Genomic DNA, 20,335 nt, shown 5'->3' on the forward strand with positions numbered 1-20,335 from the left:
TAATTACTGCTTGTCACGGGTTTGATATATTCGACAATAATACACTTTTTTTACAATGGCATATTTTAAAAATATGCATGGGTTTTATTACGCATAACATTATTATAAATCTTTAACGTCGCTTACACAGAAATTGTATTTTTAAGGACTAAATGGCAGAATTACCAGAGAAGTTTCATAATCATAGCTAACTCTGACTTCTTTCCTTCTATCTTGACATTTAAAAATATTGCGTATTGTATTAATACACAAATGAAACAACGATTCACCAATTTTTTACGTGATCTCATTGTTTAATTATATTAAATTTATATGTTATTTAAACAATAAAACAATATGAGCGAGGATGACTCCATCTTTAACTTATCATGACTAATGTAAACTAAACATACTAAGCACCTGATAAAATGTACTTAATGCAATAGTTACGTTTCTAGATTTTTTACAACACGTATTTATCTAAAATAAAGTGGCACTGATAGTTTGGTTCCTAAACGTCAAATGTTACTGAAGTGTTTAAAGGAAAGTGTATGTCGTATGAGCGACTTCATTCACATTTATGAATTGAAAGAAATTTAAAGAAAGATTTATTAAGTAACTGCAGTTGCCGGAAGTAAAAAAAGAACAAGTGAAAATTGTTACCTAAAAACATTTCCCCATAGCTGTATGTAGTCTGGCGATAAAGGTTTTAGAGTTAAGGACATAATCACAGCAAAAATGAACAAGAATAAAATTTAGAGAAACACAAATAAAAAAAGAAAGAAATCTGATAGATCAGACATTATAAACCATGTTATGAAAAGTAAGTGAGATTAGGTACATTTACGAACATGAAAGCGATAATAATGGGCACATTAGTTAAATATTGGAATATGGTCATCAACTGCTTAAGGAAGAAAAAAAGTAAAAGGAATCTTCAGGGGTGTATATTCTGTTATCAAATGTAACTTCTTCTTTACGTTGCATTTTCAAACCCTTGACGATAACCTGCAGATTTATTTATTAGGTATATTGAACTGAAGGATAGGTGAAAAACAATATTAATTTGCAATAATAAAGTATCGATGTGAATGGAAGTCTAATGTTTAAACATTTAAGACTGTCCACGGTTCCAATTTATAACAATAATTTAACAAAAAAAATCCTATTTACGTAAAGTCACATTTTACTATATTGGTATGTATAGTCATGTACATATATAATGTTATCTATGAACTCTTATGAGTAATCAGAAGACGGCAAAAAGAAGCTGTATCTCCATTATTTACACAAAAAAAAAAAAAAAACGCATAAAGAATAAAGAAAAACTGAGCTCAATGTATATATTTATTATGCTATTATTAGCACTTAGAAAGACAAATTACATCATCCACTATGCGAATGTTTGAGGTTAAACGCATCTATTTTAATGTCCCTGAAGGTATTCCTTTTTATTGCGACATAAAGGAACATAAAGTACTAATCTATAACTATGTCATGTCACTTCCTTCTAGTTTCTCTTATTTTGGATTATTTTGAAATGAGAACAAGTAGGTGACACATTTTTGGGTAAATATTAAACGGTGTGCGAGTCATTCGTAACTACTTCCACATAATATGCATTATTGTTATCGCTTTTCACAGTTTCACATATTTATTACTCTATTACTCATCTGCGTGTTTCTCATCTTCCGATTTTTTTACGGCAAAACAAACGCACCATCAGAGTTAAAAATAGTTCTTTAAAAAACTCAGTGTGTAGTCTAGGTGCTTTCATTGATAAACCAGAGGTCTGACAATTGGTGAATATTTTTCATCTTTCCCAATGTAAACATAAAACATTTTGTCTGTATTTTCACAAAGGATTTAAAAACATGTTTTTACTGTTTACACAACTAATAAACAAAAGTGCATTTTGCAATGTCTAAGTTTACACTTCTGTCATCTTTGGGTGAAGCTTTTCCAAGAACGGGTTGCAGCACAGATATAAGAAGTCAAAAACGGATGTTAAATATCTATTTTAAAAAATTCTAGGAATGTTAGTCAGCTTTTGTGTTGTCAATTCTAAGAAAACTCATTTACAGCATACAAGAATTTATGACACCACGTTAATTGTGTCAAATAATGATAACAAAAATAATGATTGAATTCTCACCGAGATCCACATCTGCAACACAAATATTCAAAATACGGTTTTATTTTCCCCATTATAATATGTTCTGCACAAAATTGTTAAACACCGGGCGGCTGCTCAGATTCAACTGTCAAAGCACCTTAAAATTAGAACTGATTATGATAATTACATTTGTTGATAAAGATAAGATAAAGACTACACTGTGAATACACACTAATTCCGAAACTCATTATATAAACGACAAGGTGGGTAAACTTTACGTGAGAATAAAAATATAACTTAAAAAATTAAATGTTGTCATAAAATGTCAGACAGAGTGGTGTGTTGTAAAAAAATTACCTTTTTCAATGTGTCAGATTGTTTATGACGCCTTCGCAAGTAATAACATTAACACTACTGCGACACACCAGGGCGCATTACACTCCTACAGTTCACATCGACTTCACTTTAAACTTGAAATTTCCTTCTTATGGTGGTTTTACAAAAAGGTCATCGTCAGTTGCGTGTGCCGAACCTACTATACCACTACCCTCTTTTGCATATCTGGGCACGAATTATGATTATTTACGCGATACAGACTGTGAGCTACAGGTAAAATATATTGTCTTATAAATTAGACGCCCAACTAACTGAGCTGAAAATGGTGTTAAATCCGGAAAATCATTGCGACTATAAATAATTTCGTATATAAATAGAATATATAACATACATATAAAAAAGGATTTCGCTAATAATATGAGCATTTTATTTTTAACATTGTGGGTAGCTTTAATAAAGCTGAATTAATTATAAACTCCCATTATGCTGTTATTTGACTAAAATTCGTGAAATTTCAGCCATCCATAACGCATTAACACAGTAGAGGTAACAGTCGATAACTTAGCAAAGAATTAGAAACTTGTTAAGCATCGTTTACACAGCTGCAGGTTTGCCAAGCAACATTATGAAATAAAGACGACACTATTTTGTCAGCTTCCAGATATCTTAATTTCTACAATCATGGTGGTGGTCGTCTTGACAAACACGCAAGTGTGTAAGTGTGCCTTTAAGAAGCAGGAACTATGACTTTTTAAGCAGACTAGTGTTAATTCTATACTTCACGTTTCAAACAGTAAAATATTTACTTACCCACTGAATCCCCTCCGTTTGTTAACTGGCGAGGATGTGTTGACTGTTCCTGAGGTATCGTTGGAAGTGGCGTCTGAAACAAAAAAGAATACTAATGAAGGTAACCATAAATTAATAAGCATTTATAATAAATGCACCGGAAGGCTAACACCTACAACCAAAAGTAAGATACCTTATCGTCTGAAGTTCACAAATTGCATGTTGCAATAAAAGCGATAAATTTAAATGAAGACTAGACTCATAAATAAAACTTAAGGAGCAATAAGATTATCACTTCACAAGTGCTGTAACTAACAACAAAATATGTTTGTCCGACGAGTATGATACGCTTTAGTGATTTTTACCATGTGGTGCACTATATTTAAAGTGAGTTATTCGAATGAATCTGGTTAAGGTTGCAGAAATCGCGTATTAAACACAATTTGAAATTTGAGGCCATAGATATTAGGCATGACAACAAGGGGAAACAAAAGCAATTTGTTGCAGTTTATACATTTTCATGCAAATATAGATGGTACCGGTATTAATGGTAATGAAGAAAACCACGATAAGCAAACCAATTAAAATCGACCCCATTACAAAAATTTGCATCTGATTTATGATAACATATTCTCAGCTATCAGTTTGTGTAATTACTGTTCCATATAGATACCTTTCATCAGACCCCGGTTACATAAAATCTTGTAAATGGGTGATAATATTAACTGAATCAGAATTAAAACTAAAAATAAATATTAATGCATAAAGATTTATTTTGCCAATAATAAAGTATTGTCTCGTTTTGAATTAAATACAAAAGAGACTTCATATCTAGTCACGATTGTATGTTAGGAAAATATAAAAGAGAAACAAAATGACTCAAATCTATGATTAAAGAGCATGTACGCCACTGGAAACATTTAAAACATACGAACAATGTAATTTATTTAATTATTTAATGTCACACGGTCATCGGATGTGGGTTGATAAGAGGTTAAGCTCGGTTTGGTTAAATTTCTTTCATTTTGTAAAAATCCGCTATGTATCTTTTTGAACCGCATATTAAAACAACTGAGAATTTTATTCTTTGTGTTTGAAAATTGCGTAGGAAACATTTTTAAAATTATTATCAGTGTGTGTGTCAGTTGCAGTTATTACATATTTTTTAATTCTACGACAAATCAATGCTAACAATATAAAACAATAAAATTAGTTTTAGACTGGCAACGACAAACACTGGAAATTTCATGCAGTATACAGGGTGGTAACCTATCTATTAAGATTATTATGCACAGTTTTGTAAGCCAAAAAAACCTGAATTTGTAGAACCAAATCAGTAGTGGATAATTTTTTCCATCGTAAACTACCTTTAGTAACTCTCGTTTATTTTCAGGTAATTGTGATGACAAAAAATATTCTATATTGTATTACAATATCTATTATACGTTTGTATAAAAATATAAAAAAGTTATAGTCTTTATATCAGGTAATTTTCTTCAGTATTTTTTTTATTTATATATTTTTTTGTAACGTCACCAAAATTTAACCTGTATAGAATTCGCTACTGATTTAAAAACACTGTTCACAAAATATAACCATGATACTATGATTATTATTATTAGTTTTCGAGATATTAAGAAAAACAAAAACGATTTTAATTAATTATAATAAATAAATAGACAAAAAAATTATCTGACCGGTCGAAGGTTGAAGATCGCAACCTAAATATAAAAAGCTGAAAATTATTTTCTGAACGGCAATGTTAAATTTTGTCAATATTCGAAATTTCAAAACAATTTAAATAAAAATTTAATATTTTTTCCTGCCAGACTAACAACATACGCCTATCGCAGTTTTCTTTCTGGATTACACAGGCTGTTTGTTAATAAACATGCGGAAAAAATTCAGGGAGTACTCCTTGGGTTATTTTAAAATTCTTTGTCCTTGGATGACTTTCGCAAGACGTTATGGTAAAAAAAAACACAACACTTTATTAATTTATATCACATGTAAAGATTCTTGACTACCATCAACAAGGATAAAATCTTTTCCCCATTGGCTGGTCAACTTTTTCAAAAATATCAGGGTTGTTTCTTATGCATTACATCCTTCAATTATCCGATTTCTTAAATCTTCTTCATTTTCCACTGGGTTAGTGTACAATGTTTTCAAATGGCCCCATAAATAAAAATCCAAGGGATTTAAGTCTAGGGATCGAGTAGGCAGAGCATAAGTGACGTCTCGACCAATCCAGCGATTTTCATATGTGTAGTACATCCTAGTTTTACTTTACTTTTGTCGCCTCCTATCTTTGAAATAAAAGATTTTTGCGAAAATCATTCAAGGATCAAAAAATCTTAAAACAATTCAAACAGTAACCCTCTGAATTTTTGGCGTAAACACCATGTATATTTGGGCAAAATGGAGCAATTTTGCTCAGCTTATGAACAGGGTGTTTCACTTCAACTTTTTATATGTGTGAAGATAAATGCTCAAATTGAAGAAGAGTACTATAGTGCTGTGTGATTTTTCAAAATTTCTTCTCTAGTTGGCTATGACGTCAGCAGTTCAATTAAAACGGCTGACCTAAGCGTCATCGCCAACTAGAGCACAACTTTAAAAAAACACCTGATAAGTACAACTAAACCCACGGAACTGATTTTTAAATGTTTTTCAAGAAAAAAAAAAATTGCAGCGAAACTATTACAAAACCAAATACGCATTGCTAGACACTGATAAATATTGTAACCGTAACAGACTTGTTGGGTTTTGGATTTTTTTTTTTTGATGAAAGTACACTTATTTTTGAAGGTTGCACTTTCCAAAATTCAGAATTTTGGCAAGTAGTCACTTCACCGTCATTTGTTGTTATTGCACAATATGTAAACTTTGCATGTTTCTTACTAGTACTAATTGCTATTTATTGTACTAAATAATGGCATAATAATTTAGGCCAAACATTTTTAGGATAAAGACATTTTAAAGTCATCACTTTATTTCACCAACAAAAAAGTTACAAAGATAAGTAAACATTAATTGTGCTGTAAGAAACTGTAATAAAAACACTAAGAACAAAATTATTGCAGATTTCTTTATTAAATTATGTACAGTCAAATTTCAGTACTTCATAAACGAAAAAATGTAGATATTATTAGATGAAATATCGTGTACTTTATGATTTGCAAGATTACAACTAACAATAGGAAAAAGTGGCTGTTTACATCACCTTGGATAGTTGCAAAGCTACTATTTCTGTTGGAATAATATGGTTGCTTAGTAACTGCTTAAGCCGATAATCTTAAGCAGAGCGCGAAGATAAGACTACAGTAGCAGATTATAGTTAAAGTAAATGTTTTATGGTTGTGCGTCCTGTTTAGCTAAAATTACTTGAAACAGTTCATACATAAAAATAAATTGCAGAACGTGCTTAACGTAAATTACTTCTTCTGATTTCATTAAATCCCTGTTACTGGATAATGGCGAAAATAGATTGTGTCGTTTATGTTACTTATAATGTATACATGCAGCAACCAGACAGTAATTAGTAATTGAAATTATAAATTTACAAGGTGTGTATCAATATTATGACATAAATTAATTATTGCTGTGTACATTTAATTACATGCGGAACGCAGAGAATTTAATTAGAAATTCAGAATTATGTATGTATAATCGGTATGCACCGAAAATCCTTCAGCATCTAATTATTCCCGTAAACCGTACTTGCATCTCAACGCTACTCGACAGGCACGAAACTGATCCATCGGGAACCTTCTAAAATAGAATTAATTTCGAAAAATTATCACTTTGAATACTTAAAATGTAAAAAGGTATGAACTTCATTTGAAATATTTAAAAAACTTACAGCTTTTCGCCAGACTAAACGCCACACTGTGAGGCATAAGGCTACACAACACAAGCTCAAAACACGGAGCAATGCATGCAAACACAGACAACTAGTTATAAAACGAAACTTAAAATTATATAACCGTGAATATGTACGCATCAAATAACAGTCGGGAGACGGGGAAATACTTGAGGTAGAAAACAATATTACTAACGTTTGGAGCGCTTGTCGACAATCACTTCAAAGAACCATATACTTCAAGCCGCACCAACTAATGCTCAGGGAGAGCATACACAATAAGAGTTTTGACCGACTAAGATAACGATTTCCGACACTTGGGAAAGAAAAGGATAGCAGCTGGTAGCATTATGCATACTTTACAAGTATTAAAATTTTTGGGATGTCCGTAGGATGTAGTTTCTTTACCTTTACCAGTGAAAAGAAACCCGCACAAATACAACCTGTTTTCGTTCGAAATATGCGGGTATCTTCAGACGTTCATAAGTACATAACCTTTATCACCTCATTGCAAGTGATACACATTTTACGTTCCTAGATAGTAAGTATAACCTGTGAGATATGATTCATAAAAAATTTTGGCGCAAACGGATATGGTACAATGGGAAAACATTGACATTGTTGATATAAATTGTGTAATTTCCCACAAAATCAGGTTGGCTAATATCACTGTAAAAATTATCTTTCCGATATTGCGGGATTTATATCCTTCCGCGTTATACTAACGTGATTAAACGGTTACTCCCCTCAACTAGGTAATATTTTGCAACAATAATTGAATCTAATTTAATATGATTTTGAAGTGGTACTTAAATAAATTTAAAAACATCGTTAGTGTCACATTTATCACTGAAAAAGAAAATTACAAACAGTTATTTATGGCACACAATGGAAGAAGGAAAGCTGGAAAGCTCACTTTTGTGTTTCAAGATGACTGTTCTTCAGATTTACACAATTTTTAGGAATTTCATAAATAATTGGTCTCAAGTTATTTAGAGAGAACTTCTATCGCATCTGAAGCACAATCAAACGAGTTCAGTTCTTTGAATAATTTATAAAAGCTTGTAAATTTTATAGATATTTTTCTACTAAAAAATTGGTCGACAGAAGTACAGTACAACAAATCCCACTTCTTTTAAAAGTTATAAAAATTTGATTTAGCGAAATTTTGATGCAGTCCGAGATTGGCGACTTTAACCCTTGCGCCACCGAAACTCCGTAATCAGCGTTGCTTATAAAATATTGTTAAATAATTTTTGTTTGCGAAAATTTGCCTAGGGGAAAAACTCAAGGCAGATTCATAAACCACCAGTGTGTATATTATGTTATAAAATTTAAACAATGTTTAATGTGAAAATTTTTGAAGGGATGTCTAGTCTAAAATTTGACAACAATTGGTGGACAGACGGCAGATTGACAGAACTGATAGACGGAAACTGCAGACCTATTTTTTCATATTTACGGGGGTCATGAAAATTTCGCGAAAACATGAAAGTAGCCATTCGTCCTATGCACCCTATTACAATACTTCCTTACTTTTAAGGTGGTATTATAAATTTTTTTGTGGGGATCTAGACATAAATTTTAGTTAGGAATCTATCAAGCTGATGATAACTTTGAAGTATGTTTTAAAGACAAATTTTTCACTTTTTTTTTCAATGATTTGCTTATGCACGGTTAAAATTGTGGTTACAGTAGAAGTGCAGACGCATAATATCTTGTACATTTCAAATATGATTTATTTAGCAATGCACAATAATTTGTTATTTTACAGAAAAAACTCAAAGGAATCAAAATTTTGGTTTGACTTAGAACAGGCATTTCACCTACAAATTTCTTAAACTCTGCAGATTTTTTAAAATAAATCATTTTTTTATCCAGATAATTTAAAACATATTATTATCATTATATAAAATTTCAAGAGAAATTAGAGATGACGTCATCCAATTATTGCTGGACATGCAAGAATAAATTTTGGTTATCGAGAGTCTAAAAGTAAGTTTCTATGCTTGTAGCTACTAACCCTTATTTTTAATCTTATGCATTAGTGTTTCAAAATTTTGCATACGTTTTGAGGTTACCATGAATATGTTAACATTCTTTTCAAAAATTTGACCTCACAATCGCGAAGTACATTTCTCTTGAATGTCTCGAATATCCTTAATCCACTCTTTTAAGTATGTGGGTTAAAAAAAATCAAAATGGTAGAATAAATTTTTACAATTGATCCTAAAATTCATACAATCGATTGCTTTGAAATTATGCATACGATCACTGTAAATATCGTAAATCGCTCAACGCCTCCAAAAACTTCATAGCGTCATCTCTAGTGCTTGAACAGAAATGTAATAATATCGTGTGTCTATATTTTTACGTTTAGGCAAAACAAAATTTTACGATTTACTTTACAAATTAAGTAAAAAAAAAATTAAGAAAATGTAGTGAAAGTATTTGCACATATATAAAATTAAAATGTTTATCCATTGTGAAAGATTAATAAATGATTCTTTTAACATGTATGAATTGATTGTACTTTAGGGACGAGGGAGGTTTAGACCAAGTTGGTTTGTCCAGTCAAAAAAAAAAACTTTATTCTAGTGAGCCCAAGTACACTTTCGCACACAAAAAATTCTTTTTTTGAGCTTATTCACGGCACCTTAAAAAATGCTTTTGTATGTGAAGTCCCCTTTTCACGCCAAAAAGTGCAAAATGAAACAACGTATTAAGACCTGTTTTATTTAAAAGATGAGAACGATAATGGACCCGAAAAGATACAATGCAGAAGCAGAACTTTCACTATAAATCAGTATAATTCATTTCCACCAATTTATTCATTGTTCAAATGCAGCAGCGTAGTACAAGAAACGTTGTGTACGAATGCTCGTAAAACATCTTTAGCACCCGTAAATCATTTTCGTATTGTACAGTTAATGCATGAATTGGACACGGCGTTGGTCGAGAAATCCCACGACTTTTGCAAGATAGTAATAAAATACGTGTTTATTTGTTTACATTATTGTTTTTCGTTATTTGAAGAATTGAAGAAGAAACCGTCAAAAAAGAGCTGTTTTAACATTTCAATATTTTTTTAGGTACTTTGCTATATGAGAATAAAGACTTTGACGAGTTGTAGGTAATTGTGTTTTGTACAACTGCAGAAATCATTAATTTTCTATTATCACGGTAGTCAAATGTTAATATTTCATATACTTACTATATTTTTGGACAGCTAATGATATTTAATGATTCAATTGTATTTAAATAATATGATGACAATATTAAAACAGTCTAGTTTTATTTCAAGTTCAAACAACACCGTGTTTGTCCTTCACACCATCTTATATTTCAGACTTTACAATGTGTTTTTGCATAATACACAGTTTGAACGTTATAAAGAGGAGTTAAGAAACAAGGACACCTTAACCATATATCAGAATAAACCTGTTTATTTTTAGATATCTCAATTTGTCTACGTTTAATAATGAAAAATTACTTAGGTTGGGTGAAAGTTTTAAATGTCACTTTTCACTGTGTTTGTATTATTTTGATATAATTAGGTCAAGTGATAATACTAACAGTACCCCGAAGCTATAAGAGTTTTTAATTTATAAGATCATGAATTTCGTACAAGTAACATGACAGGTATCAGCAGAAAAAATCAGGCATTTAATTAAACAGAAATCAAGTGTACAAGTTTAGTGTAATTGAATCTTTTGAATTGATAGTTTAAGATATCGTTCATTGTTTACAAACCAAACGAATCTAGATTATTCAAGAACGTTGTAGAAGTCTTTGTTGAGAAGAACTGACAAATAGAAAATTGGTTTTGTACAGGTGCTTAATGACTATTTGTTTTGGATTTACTTCAGTACAACATATGTGTATTTTAATCATGCATTAACTCGAAGTTAATTTTGTAAAATATTACCATGCGTAACGCATAGACAGATTACCGCCCCAAATTTTAACATAAAACTTTCACTGTTATTGTTAAGAACTGATTATAACAAGCATTGCAAAAACCATATGTTAATCAAGGTCCAGTGCATAAAATTTTACCCTTAGGCCGTATTTGTGAGTCGTAGGCGTCACATAAACACCATATGGTCTCAGGTTATCGTAGGTCAAGAATTAGCCTATATAATGAATGTTTTATGACCGCTTCCAGTACGGACGAATGTATGAGCTTAAAATAAAAATAGTTGTACAAAATGTGCATGCAAATTATAGCTCTCTTGCGTTATTTTTCTGGAAAATGGGGGCGGTAACACATGTGATACGCGTGCGTTAACTAATTATATTGGGTTATCCAAGACCGTCCCAATAAATAAGAAAACCATTAACATACTTTCAGAAAAATGTAAACACTGTTTGCATTGTGACAGTAGGTGCGACATGGTGCCGTTGAGAAATGTATACATAAAACACTATTAGGGTGAAAGCAAAACATACCTTTGTTCAAGACATGAGTATGCACTAATCTGTCATAAACATCACAAACATGTTTAAAACTGCACTTTCGTTTCGTCGTGTACTCCATTGAAGCTCTAACGATTTCACATCACTTTTTACGATCAATGACTCTATTTCCACTGATTTAAGTCAAAAGCGGAAATATATCTTATCTGTAGGTATTTCTACGTTGTGCAAACCATGAGTCATAATATTCCCCAGATTGAAATTCTTTTAGTGGAAGGAAATCCTTTTCTGTTCATTGTTTATTTAAGCAGTCATATTTAACTTCTATGTAAAAGTTTATTTATTTTTACTTTGGTAAGGAGTTTTTCCTTTGTTTACAATTTAAGCATCTAAAAGGATGCCTTATTGAAAAATTAAAAACTCTATATGCCTAAATTAAAGCAGTGAGAGAAACTAAAGTGCAGGTGCCAAAACTCTAATTAAAAACTTCAACAATTTCGTGGTTCGCACCATCGCTTCAAAAAAACCAAATTTAATTCTACTTCGCATTACACAAGGCTGAATACCCACAACAACATAATGAACATAAATCAAAAACAATCATAAAATTCATGACTGCTCTCTGCAGTGCAAGAGGAAACCAAGCGTATAATCTAATAATTCCAAACAACAATAACCTTAAAATAATGAAATGTAAGACCACGTCTACACCGCAATTGTTGTTCTTAAAAATCATGGCAATTTTCCAGTTTATCATGTAACGACCGTGTTAGAAGAAGATTGTAATCGATCTCCCGGGGCGATAAAAACAACTCCTTTTATGGAGAATCACATTGAAGTAAGTCTGTGAATTTTACCTGACGCGGTGATTTACATTCTCTAGATTTGAACGTTTGATTTTAAATCGACAGATGTTTATTGTACACTAACCCAAAACTCAATTAAGTTTTTGATTGCGGTTACAGTACATTGAAACTCCACAATGCTCAATAAAAAATTGATTTGAAAAATTACTGTTTACATTCTGAGAACAAAATATGATTGTAATTTATAAACCTACAAAGTATATAAAATCTGGTTCGCATAAAAATAAATCCTCAGACAGGAATTAATGTATATTCGCCATGTGGGTACCATCATAGAAGCACCTTATTTACAAACTGTTGCGAAAATATAGAAGCAAGCTTAACCTAAAATTAAAAAACAAAAATAAATCGGGAAGTTGAGTAGTGGCTAAAAAATAAAGGAGTTTCGATATAAAATACAACGCGTTTGTCAAAATACGTGAATCATTCGTTTCGCTAAAAACTAGAAATTCGCTCAGGTGTTTGGCATTCCCACAATAACGGAGTGATTAAATGTTTTTCGACTCTTGTCCCAATCGACAACTGACGAGTTACACTATCAAAATTAAAAATTCTTACCAATGGCGTGTACAGTTTGACATTCCGAAAATTTCTTGGCAATACTTAAATGTGTTCACACTTTCCACAACCTCACAACTTTTTGCAAATAAAAACGCAAAATGAAGGAGCTCCGCGTCAGTGCATCACACTTGGTAGTTATAAAACAACTCAGTAACGGTTGTAACGGGAAGAATGTTAATGAAGTATTCCTAATTTTTGTTTATTTATTTTAATTTTATAAATAGTTTCCTATGTACGCATTATAAACATGAGAACAATGAAAGTAAAAAGTAACCTATTAATAGCGAAATTTTAAATTCCGTACTTACAGATCAGTAAAAATAAAAATCAAAGCCTTTCATCGCAGTGTATTTAATCCAGTTTTAATGGCACACAATTTAAGTCAAGTGCACTCATAACATTCAAACAGTAACTAACTTGTGTGTCCTAGAAGTGGCATCAAAGTTGGCGAACAACTGGGGGAACTGTCTCAGCCAAATCAGCGTGCCAGATCTGTGTATGTATTTTGTATTTGCTAAATCACCGTTTCGTCGCATTGTTTGATTATTATTTTATTCATTTTACATGTTCTTTATGGATGAGCTTTGTTCACGTAAATACTGTGTTCAGTAACAATAACGTTACATTAAACATTATACTTGAAGAGTGACGGGAGAAAACAATGAACGTCATATAAACCAAATCGAGATGTTTAAAATTAAATTTTGAATTGTAATGTTTTCCCCTAAATAAGGTATTTTTATCATAGAGAGTATTCAGGAGTAGCAATATTTTATCTCGATGTCACATCATTGTTGAGAAATTGATCCAAACTGTGAAAAATCCAGGGTAATTTAATAATAATAATAATAAAAATGACGTGGATATCTTTTACTTATTTATTTTTCATTGTTTTAAAGTTTCAGATATTCTATCTTAGTATAAAGTGAAGAATGATGATCAATAAGAAATCAGTACAAATAAAATCAACTAATTCTATTGTTATCGCATTTTTGTATGTTGCTTTATTAAATATAGCCGGGTCGACAAAAACATTATAAAAATGTAATTCTTTTAAATTATGTAAAAGCTCTGAAAAATTTGCAATTTAAAATAATATAAGAATTTTTCAACTCTTCAGGAGACGTTAAATGATAATGCTTCAAATCTGCTTGATTCTTCCTTTACTTGTAACACTAAAATATCTGGCTTTATGTCAAAAATTTTTATTCACTTAGAAATGCGTTTTAAATTCACAATTTAAAGTCCTCGCCTAGTTTAGTTTGTAAAAGAGGTCAAAATTTACTAAATTTGAATCAATTTCGTTTAGCGCTGTTAATCAACATGTGTGTGAGGGAGACGGCTAACAAAATTTTATATATCAATAAAATTCAAATCGGTCAGTATTTTTTAGATTTTGAAAAACTATTCCTCAAAATGGTGTATGATAACAACATAACGTTTATTGACAGACTAAACTAAGTTTTTTTGTGTTTTCGGTGTTGTGGGTTAATAAATGTTGTAACTTAGAAGTACAAAACTCAGTGCTTAAATATTTTTGTACACTTCACTCTTTCTTAGAATTTACTAAACATGATTTTTTTCACTATATTTACTCATCTCTGCTAGAAACGTCATGACGTTATTGGTAAAAGTTATTAAATTTTTGTTAAAAAATATACTTAGAACATTGGAAAAAATGAATGAATCTATGCATTAATTTTATTGATTTAATGAAACAATAAAAATAGAAGTAATTTTTATAATTTATTTAGACATCTCTACATGTTTATACACAACTCATTTGACATACACCTTGTAAAACTTTTATGACTTAAGCGGCTTAAGCCAAAGCACCCTTATAAGTCGAACTAGCTATTGTATAACTTAACTCAGTTTACATATACCTAGTACAAGTTTACAGCTCCATTATGGTAACAATGGACAGTAATAATCCTCGCAGTTCGGGTGAATAAAGCTTACAATAGCCAGTTTGACTTATGGGTGGTTTGGCTTAAGCCGCTTAAGTCATAAAAGTTTTACAAGGTGTTTGTCAAGTGAATTTTGCATAAGTGATTGTTTTTTATACTGGCGGGGACGATATTTTTGCTGTGTATATTTTTTACTCAAAAAGTTTATTATGTAACATAATATGCATTCATATTATTCCGTTTCGAAAATATAATCTTTTCAAATACAAAAATACCAAGTATATAAAAATGTGTGAAATTATTTATTTAGAAATTTCCCCGCACTTTAGAGAACTGGTTAAACTTTTTTTTTCAGTTTTGAAAATTAAAACGTATGGATGAATAATCAAATGATGCTTAATTATTAACCTGCGTGATAACCTTGAAATGTCAAAATATGACATACGGGTAAATATTTTCAATACATGGATTGGAGGGTCGAGTCTGTTCATTCTACATATATCACAATTTGAACCCACTGCACCTCTTGAAAGCAGTAAAAGCTGCTTTATTTCAATTTTAAAGTGTTGGAAAAACCCATTTTAAAGATAATAAATTCATCTAATTAATATCTACTGATTTTGTCAAGAACCAAAATTTTTTTCATTGACGATTTTTTTCACTCAGTTTTCAAAATAAGGCACTGCCATTTAAAATTTTACGTATGTCGGAGTTTTGACATCTCAAGATCACAGCGCGTTACTATGTATAGTTTCGGAAATTTCATTCTACCCTATAAATAGTACAAATGGTCCCTGTCCGAACCTGGATTATTTTGCTTTCTAACATCTGGGGATTACTGATACGCAACAACTTTCAGTTGTAAATATCTCTTACTCTTGTACTACTGTCCGTTTCGTTATTGCCAATAAAATTTTATAGGGTAGAATGAAATTTCCAAAACTATACTTGCGAGGTTCCAAAGTTATAAAGGCTGACTTTAAATTAATATTGTATATTCATTTGTTGAAGCCACTTATCAACAAAAATGTAAAAGCATATTACTCGAAAACAAACTATGCTTCTCACCACGCGCAACTACAGATTCATTAAACACATTTTTGAAATATTGTCATTAACTTTCTGGAGGGAATGCCCTAGAGTTGACGAGCTACAACATTTTTTAAATCAATATTTTGATATTTGAAATAAGTTTATCATGTAGTGTCTAAGATAAATTATGAAAATCGATCCTAGAAGCTTTATATTTTTCGTATATTATTGAACCACAGATCAACGAAAGCGATGTTTTCAGTTTTTTCAAGAGGTTAAATAGACAAATTTTGGTTACCGCATTACAGAAAGTCCGAGGAAAGGAAATCTGCATTTTCTTACTGCAAAAAAAATCGATTGATCGATTTAATTATTTATTCGGGAATTAAAAACAACTTACTCGTAATATTTAGTCACAGATAGTAGCTTTGAAATAATTGAATCGTTGACTATGGAATATTTTCACCGGGTAAATTTTTTAATAACCGATCTAGTTACCCAAGAATTTGTGGACAAAACAAATTCAGTCGAAAAGTAGGTCGTAACTTGAACTTGCGAAAATGACAACAAAGCAGAACTTACGTTACGTTGAAACGTGGGAATCTAGGCAACCCACCACAACGCAAGTTGTATGTTTTAAGAGACGACGTATGTAATTGGTGCCGTAATGGGCAGTGAAAACTAGATCAGAATTGGCGTGATATAAAATTAACGATTTGTCGAATGAAGAATAATTCCCAAAATACATTTGGGATTGTTGGCCTTGCAAATATGTTACTTTAATAACCGAGCGATTTTATAAATTTGGTCAAACAATAAATATAAAAATAATTTTTAAGGAATATAAAAATAGCATTGCACCTGCCAAACTGTTTCAATTTTTCCACTTGTGTGTGACTTTTTTTTAATCAGAAACAATAGATGTTCGGGGCAGATTAATTCTAAGCACACAACTTGGAGTGTCCACAAGAAATCGAGTTATATTTCGGTAATTAAACATTGAGAACAAAAGGAGGATATTTGTATAAGATTTTCAGAAGTAACAAAATATACATAAAACTATTTTAAACCGACAGAGTAATAAAAAATACCGGATTTTTGAAAGTTTGTCTATGATAGTTGCACTTTTCACTCAAATTTTGAAATCGACACTATCAAAGACAAATCTCCAAAAATTCCTAGCCGTAAAACTAGAGGTTATGAAACGTCAAAATAAAACAAATGATCGTTCCCATTGTAATACGTTCGGGAAATAAAAACTAGTTAAAACATTTCCGCCATTACTTAACAGTAATCAAGTGTACACTATACAAAATAAAACATACAAAACATGTTTTATAAACCTCAACCATGCATTACTTTACTAACAACAATCTGCTACTATTTTTATATCGCTCGTGTGGTTCCTGTGGGCAAAAATGTGGGCGCATGAATTTTCTGGTTTATAAATTACGCGGTCGTCAGTCCGAAAGTACACAATATCATTTGACGTCGAATCCATACGTAAAATAGCTAATTTTAACAATTTCATTGAATGGTTCATAACTAGTTTTAGAGACTGCTGCGTGTTATTTGTTTTCTTCCATTGGAAATCATCCAATGGTTTATTACTTAACTTACTCGATACTTTTATTTACTACACTTAAAGAATTTCAAGTTTATTGTTATCTGGCGTGGAAATCATTGCCACCAGATTCATACGTTGTTCCAACTTACGTTACAGAGATGTTTATACTTCGAAGTTTGGATTAAGACGCAAATTTAACCGGCGGTAATTTTAGTTATACTAATATACTGAACATAAAAATAATTTTATCAAGTGTTGATGAAGTCAAGGGCGCATCGCTACTAATCTTGAAAGAAATTGTTTTCACTTTTTACAAATAAAGAAATGTGTAAGATACGGTATATGTGTGTACTAGGTATTCAAATCAAAACTTTGTGGAATTAAGTGATTAACTGATGGGTGATGAAGAAAACAAGTATATGTATATTGTTACCATTGATGAATTGTTATGATAATGTCAACAAAATATGAAAACTTTACAAAAATGATTTCAAACTACTAGGCGGCATCACAAAAAGTCACATTTGAAAATGTGACGATGCGTAGTATTTTTTTGTGCGTGATAATCTAGCATTATTCACGATTCACTATTGATGTTGACAACAAATATTAAGGTTACACTTTTTGTCTGCATTTTATTAGTGTCTGATACTAATGAATTTGTTATGGCGGTATGCATGCAGTAGTAAAAACTAGAAATCCGGAAAAAATATAATATTTATTATGGTGAAGTTGTGTAAAACAGGTATTGCTGGTTAAGGTATGGTTGTTTTTTTTTAAGGTTTCCTTTTAAATTGATGCAATTTTCTTTATTAGTTTATTAATTTCGCGTTGATCTATTACCTCTCTAGACAATCTAAATTTGTAAACCCGTTGAACTGGTTCTTGTATTGTTTGTAGTAAGAACTTTATTTTAAATTAGGTAATACTAAAGACAAAATATGAAAGACAACTTAAACACATGTTTATAAAGCATCACACTTAATTTTACAGGCGCATCCACCAAAATTTGGTAGACAGAAAACTACATTAGTACTATCAGACATATAAATACAAAAGTCGACGTTACAAAAATTTCTACACATATCTTTTCTCAGAACGATGATTATCTGGCGAGTACCTTATTGTTCTATTCCTCGAACTAATACACGTGATTACGTGTGAAGGTATTGTAAGTGAGGGAAATCTTTGCTGTCACGTTAACCTATTTTTCAAGGTTAATTAAGAAAAAAAAACTTGAAATTGAACACTGCTTATTACAATTGCAATACCAATAATCAAAACTAACTAACCATTCAGTGAATTTGCAACATTTCCCAAATACTGATAATAATAATAATATTAATAAACAATTAGTTATGGACATTACTATTTTGAACACAAAATTGAACGTAGATAGTTAATTATAAATGGCTAAAAAGCCTATACAAACGTACACAACATAAACACAAAACCGATTTTTTGTCTTACCAACTTTGAACAACTTAAACATTTTCATTTCATTACATTAATATATTAACAAGGTGATTGTAACTTAAACTGAACCAATAATGTCTGATTAGATACTAAACGTTATCACGCAATCAATATGGTACTAACGGTTATATCAAAGCAAATAGGGTATATTCGAGTGGATATGGCATCATTTTAAATCAACATCAACTGACATGTAATAAAAATAATTACTATTACTGATAACTTACCTTAAAAGTAATTGGTGGTTCATTTGTTTCAAAATTTGTCAAGTATTGTTTTATTCGTGGGATTTCTCAGATCGTTCACATAAGTGGAATTTGGACTTGGGCTTATTGTAAAATCTGATCAAATATAATCAATTTCTAGTGATTTTTAAGTTAATCAAAACGAAAAAGGTGACAGAATATGTTTCTTGAAGTTATTTATTAAAGTCATAATATTATATGGTATGTAGTTTTCTCCATAAAATGACATTAAATTTGATGTGCGATTAATTAAATGATTTAATTGAAACTTTGAATTAAATTATTACTCAAAAGTGAGGTTACCTTTTCAAGTATCCAAGTGACAATGTGGGTTAGATATATATAAACGACACATCAGAATTGCTTTTATGTTGCTAGCACTGCTTGAATTTCTGCTTTTAATAGTGGGTGAGCTTCCTAGAGATATTATCATCTTCTAAGATATGGTAAATTGGGCAAATGAGGCAAATTCCCTATATGCACGAATAATATATAAAGAAGAAAGTATGAATGACACTCTAACTTTTGTATTCTTACTGTGGCAATTACGGGGTACACAAAAATCGAAGTAAGGAATGTTACCACGATGACACTAAACACTTTCTATTAAAAAAGTTATTGAAATATATTTGTACAAAAAGGACAGATATTTCTTTACGTTGTTTAGCGTTCCCCCTCTCTAGTCAGTTTCGTAATGACATCATATTAGATGGATTATCTTTACAAGGGATGATGTTGGAGCTTTGTTGGTCTATATAACATTAATGGACTATGAAATTTCATTAGTATAGAAAAATGTGTGGAATGAATACAGTAGACGTATGATAATAAAATTAAGAATTATGTTCATCGATATAGTTTTGTTTGTTTCTGGAGATTTAGAAGAGTATATGTTTACATATTCTTATTAACCTTTTCGTAGGCTTTATAACCATAGTTAATTTTTTGAATTTTTTTAGAAACTTCACAAAAAAATTCGCAGTAACCTTATTTATAAGATTGGTGATGTAATATTTTGTAGAGATAAACAGACGTATGAGTGTTCTATTTGAAAAAACCGAAATATCGATCTAATTTAAAAATTGTTATAATTTAATTTTTATAAACACTGTATATTAAAACCGAACTTTATTTATACCACAATAAAGGGCGTATCTTTATTTATTTCTGCATA

At 30.7% G+C, this 20,335-nt stretch overlaps 1 protein-coding gene across 5 annotated transcripts in view; it reads right to left on the minus strand.

The window, feature by feature from the left end:
- LOC135128144 (triple functional domain protein) overlaps positions 1-20,335 on the minus strand; it is a 180,400-nt gene that overhangs the window by 26,702 nt on the left and 133,363 nt on the right. For all 5 annotated transcript variants that reach the window (XM_064055028.1, XM_064055031.1, XM_064055029.1 and 2 more), the window contains exon 18: positions 3,242-3,314. In XM_064055028.1, coding sequence (XP_063911098.1) covers positions 3,242-3,314 — 73 coding nt within the window. The remainder of the gene's footprint in view (positions 1-3,241; positions 3,315-20,335) is intronic.

The sequence above is a fragment of the Zophobas morio genome, unplaced genomic scaffold (assembly GCF_036711695.1).
Source record: "Zophobas morio isolate AGI-343-1 ecotype UQ-CSIRO unplaced genomic scaffold, CSIRO_AGI_Zmor_V1 ptg000012l, whole genome shotgun sequence".
NCBI classification, from domain to species: Eukaryota; Metazoa; Arthropoda; class Insecta; order Coleoptera; family Tenebrionidae; genus Zophobas; species Zophobas morio.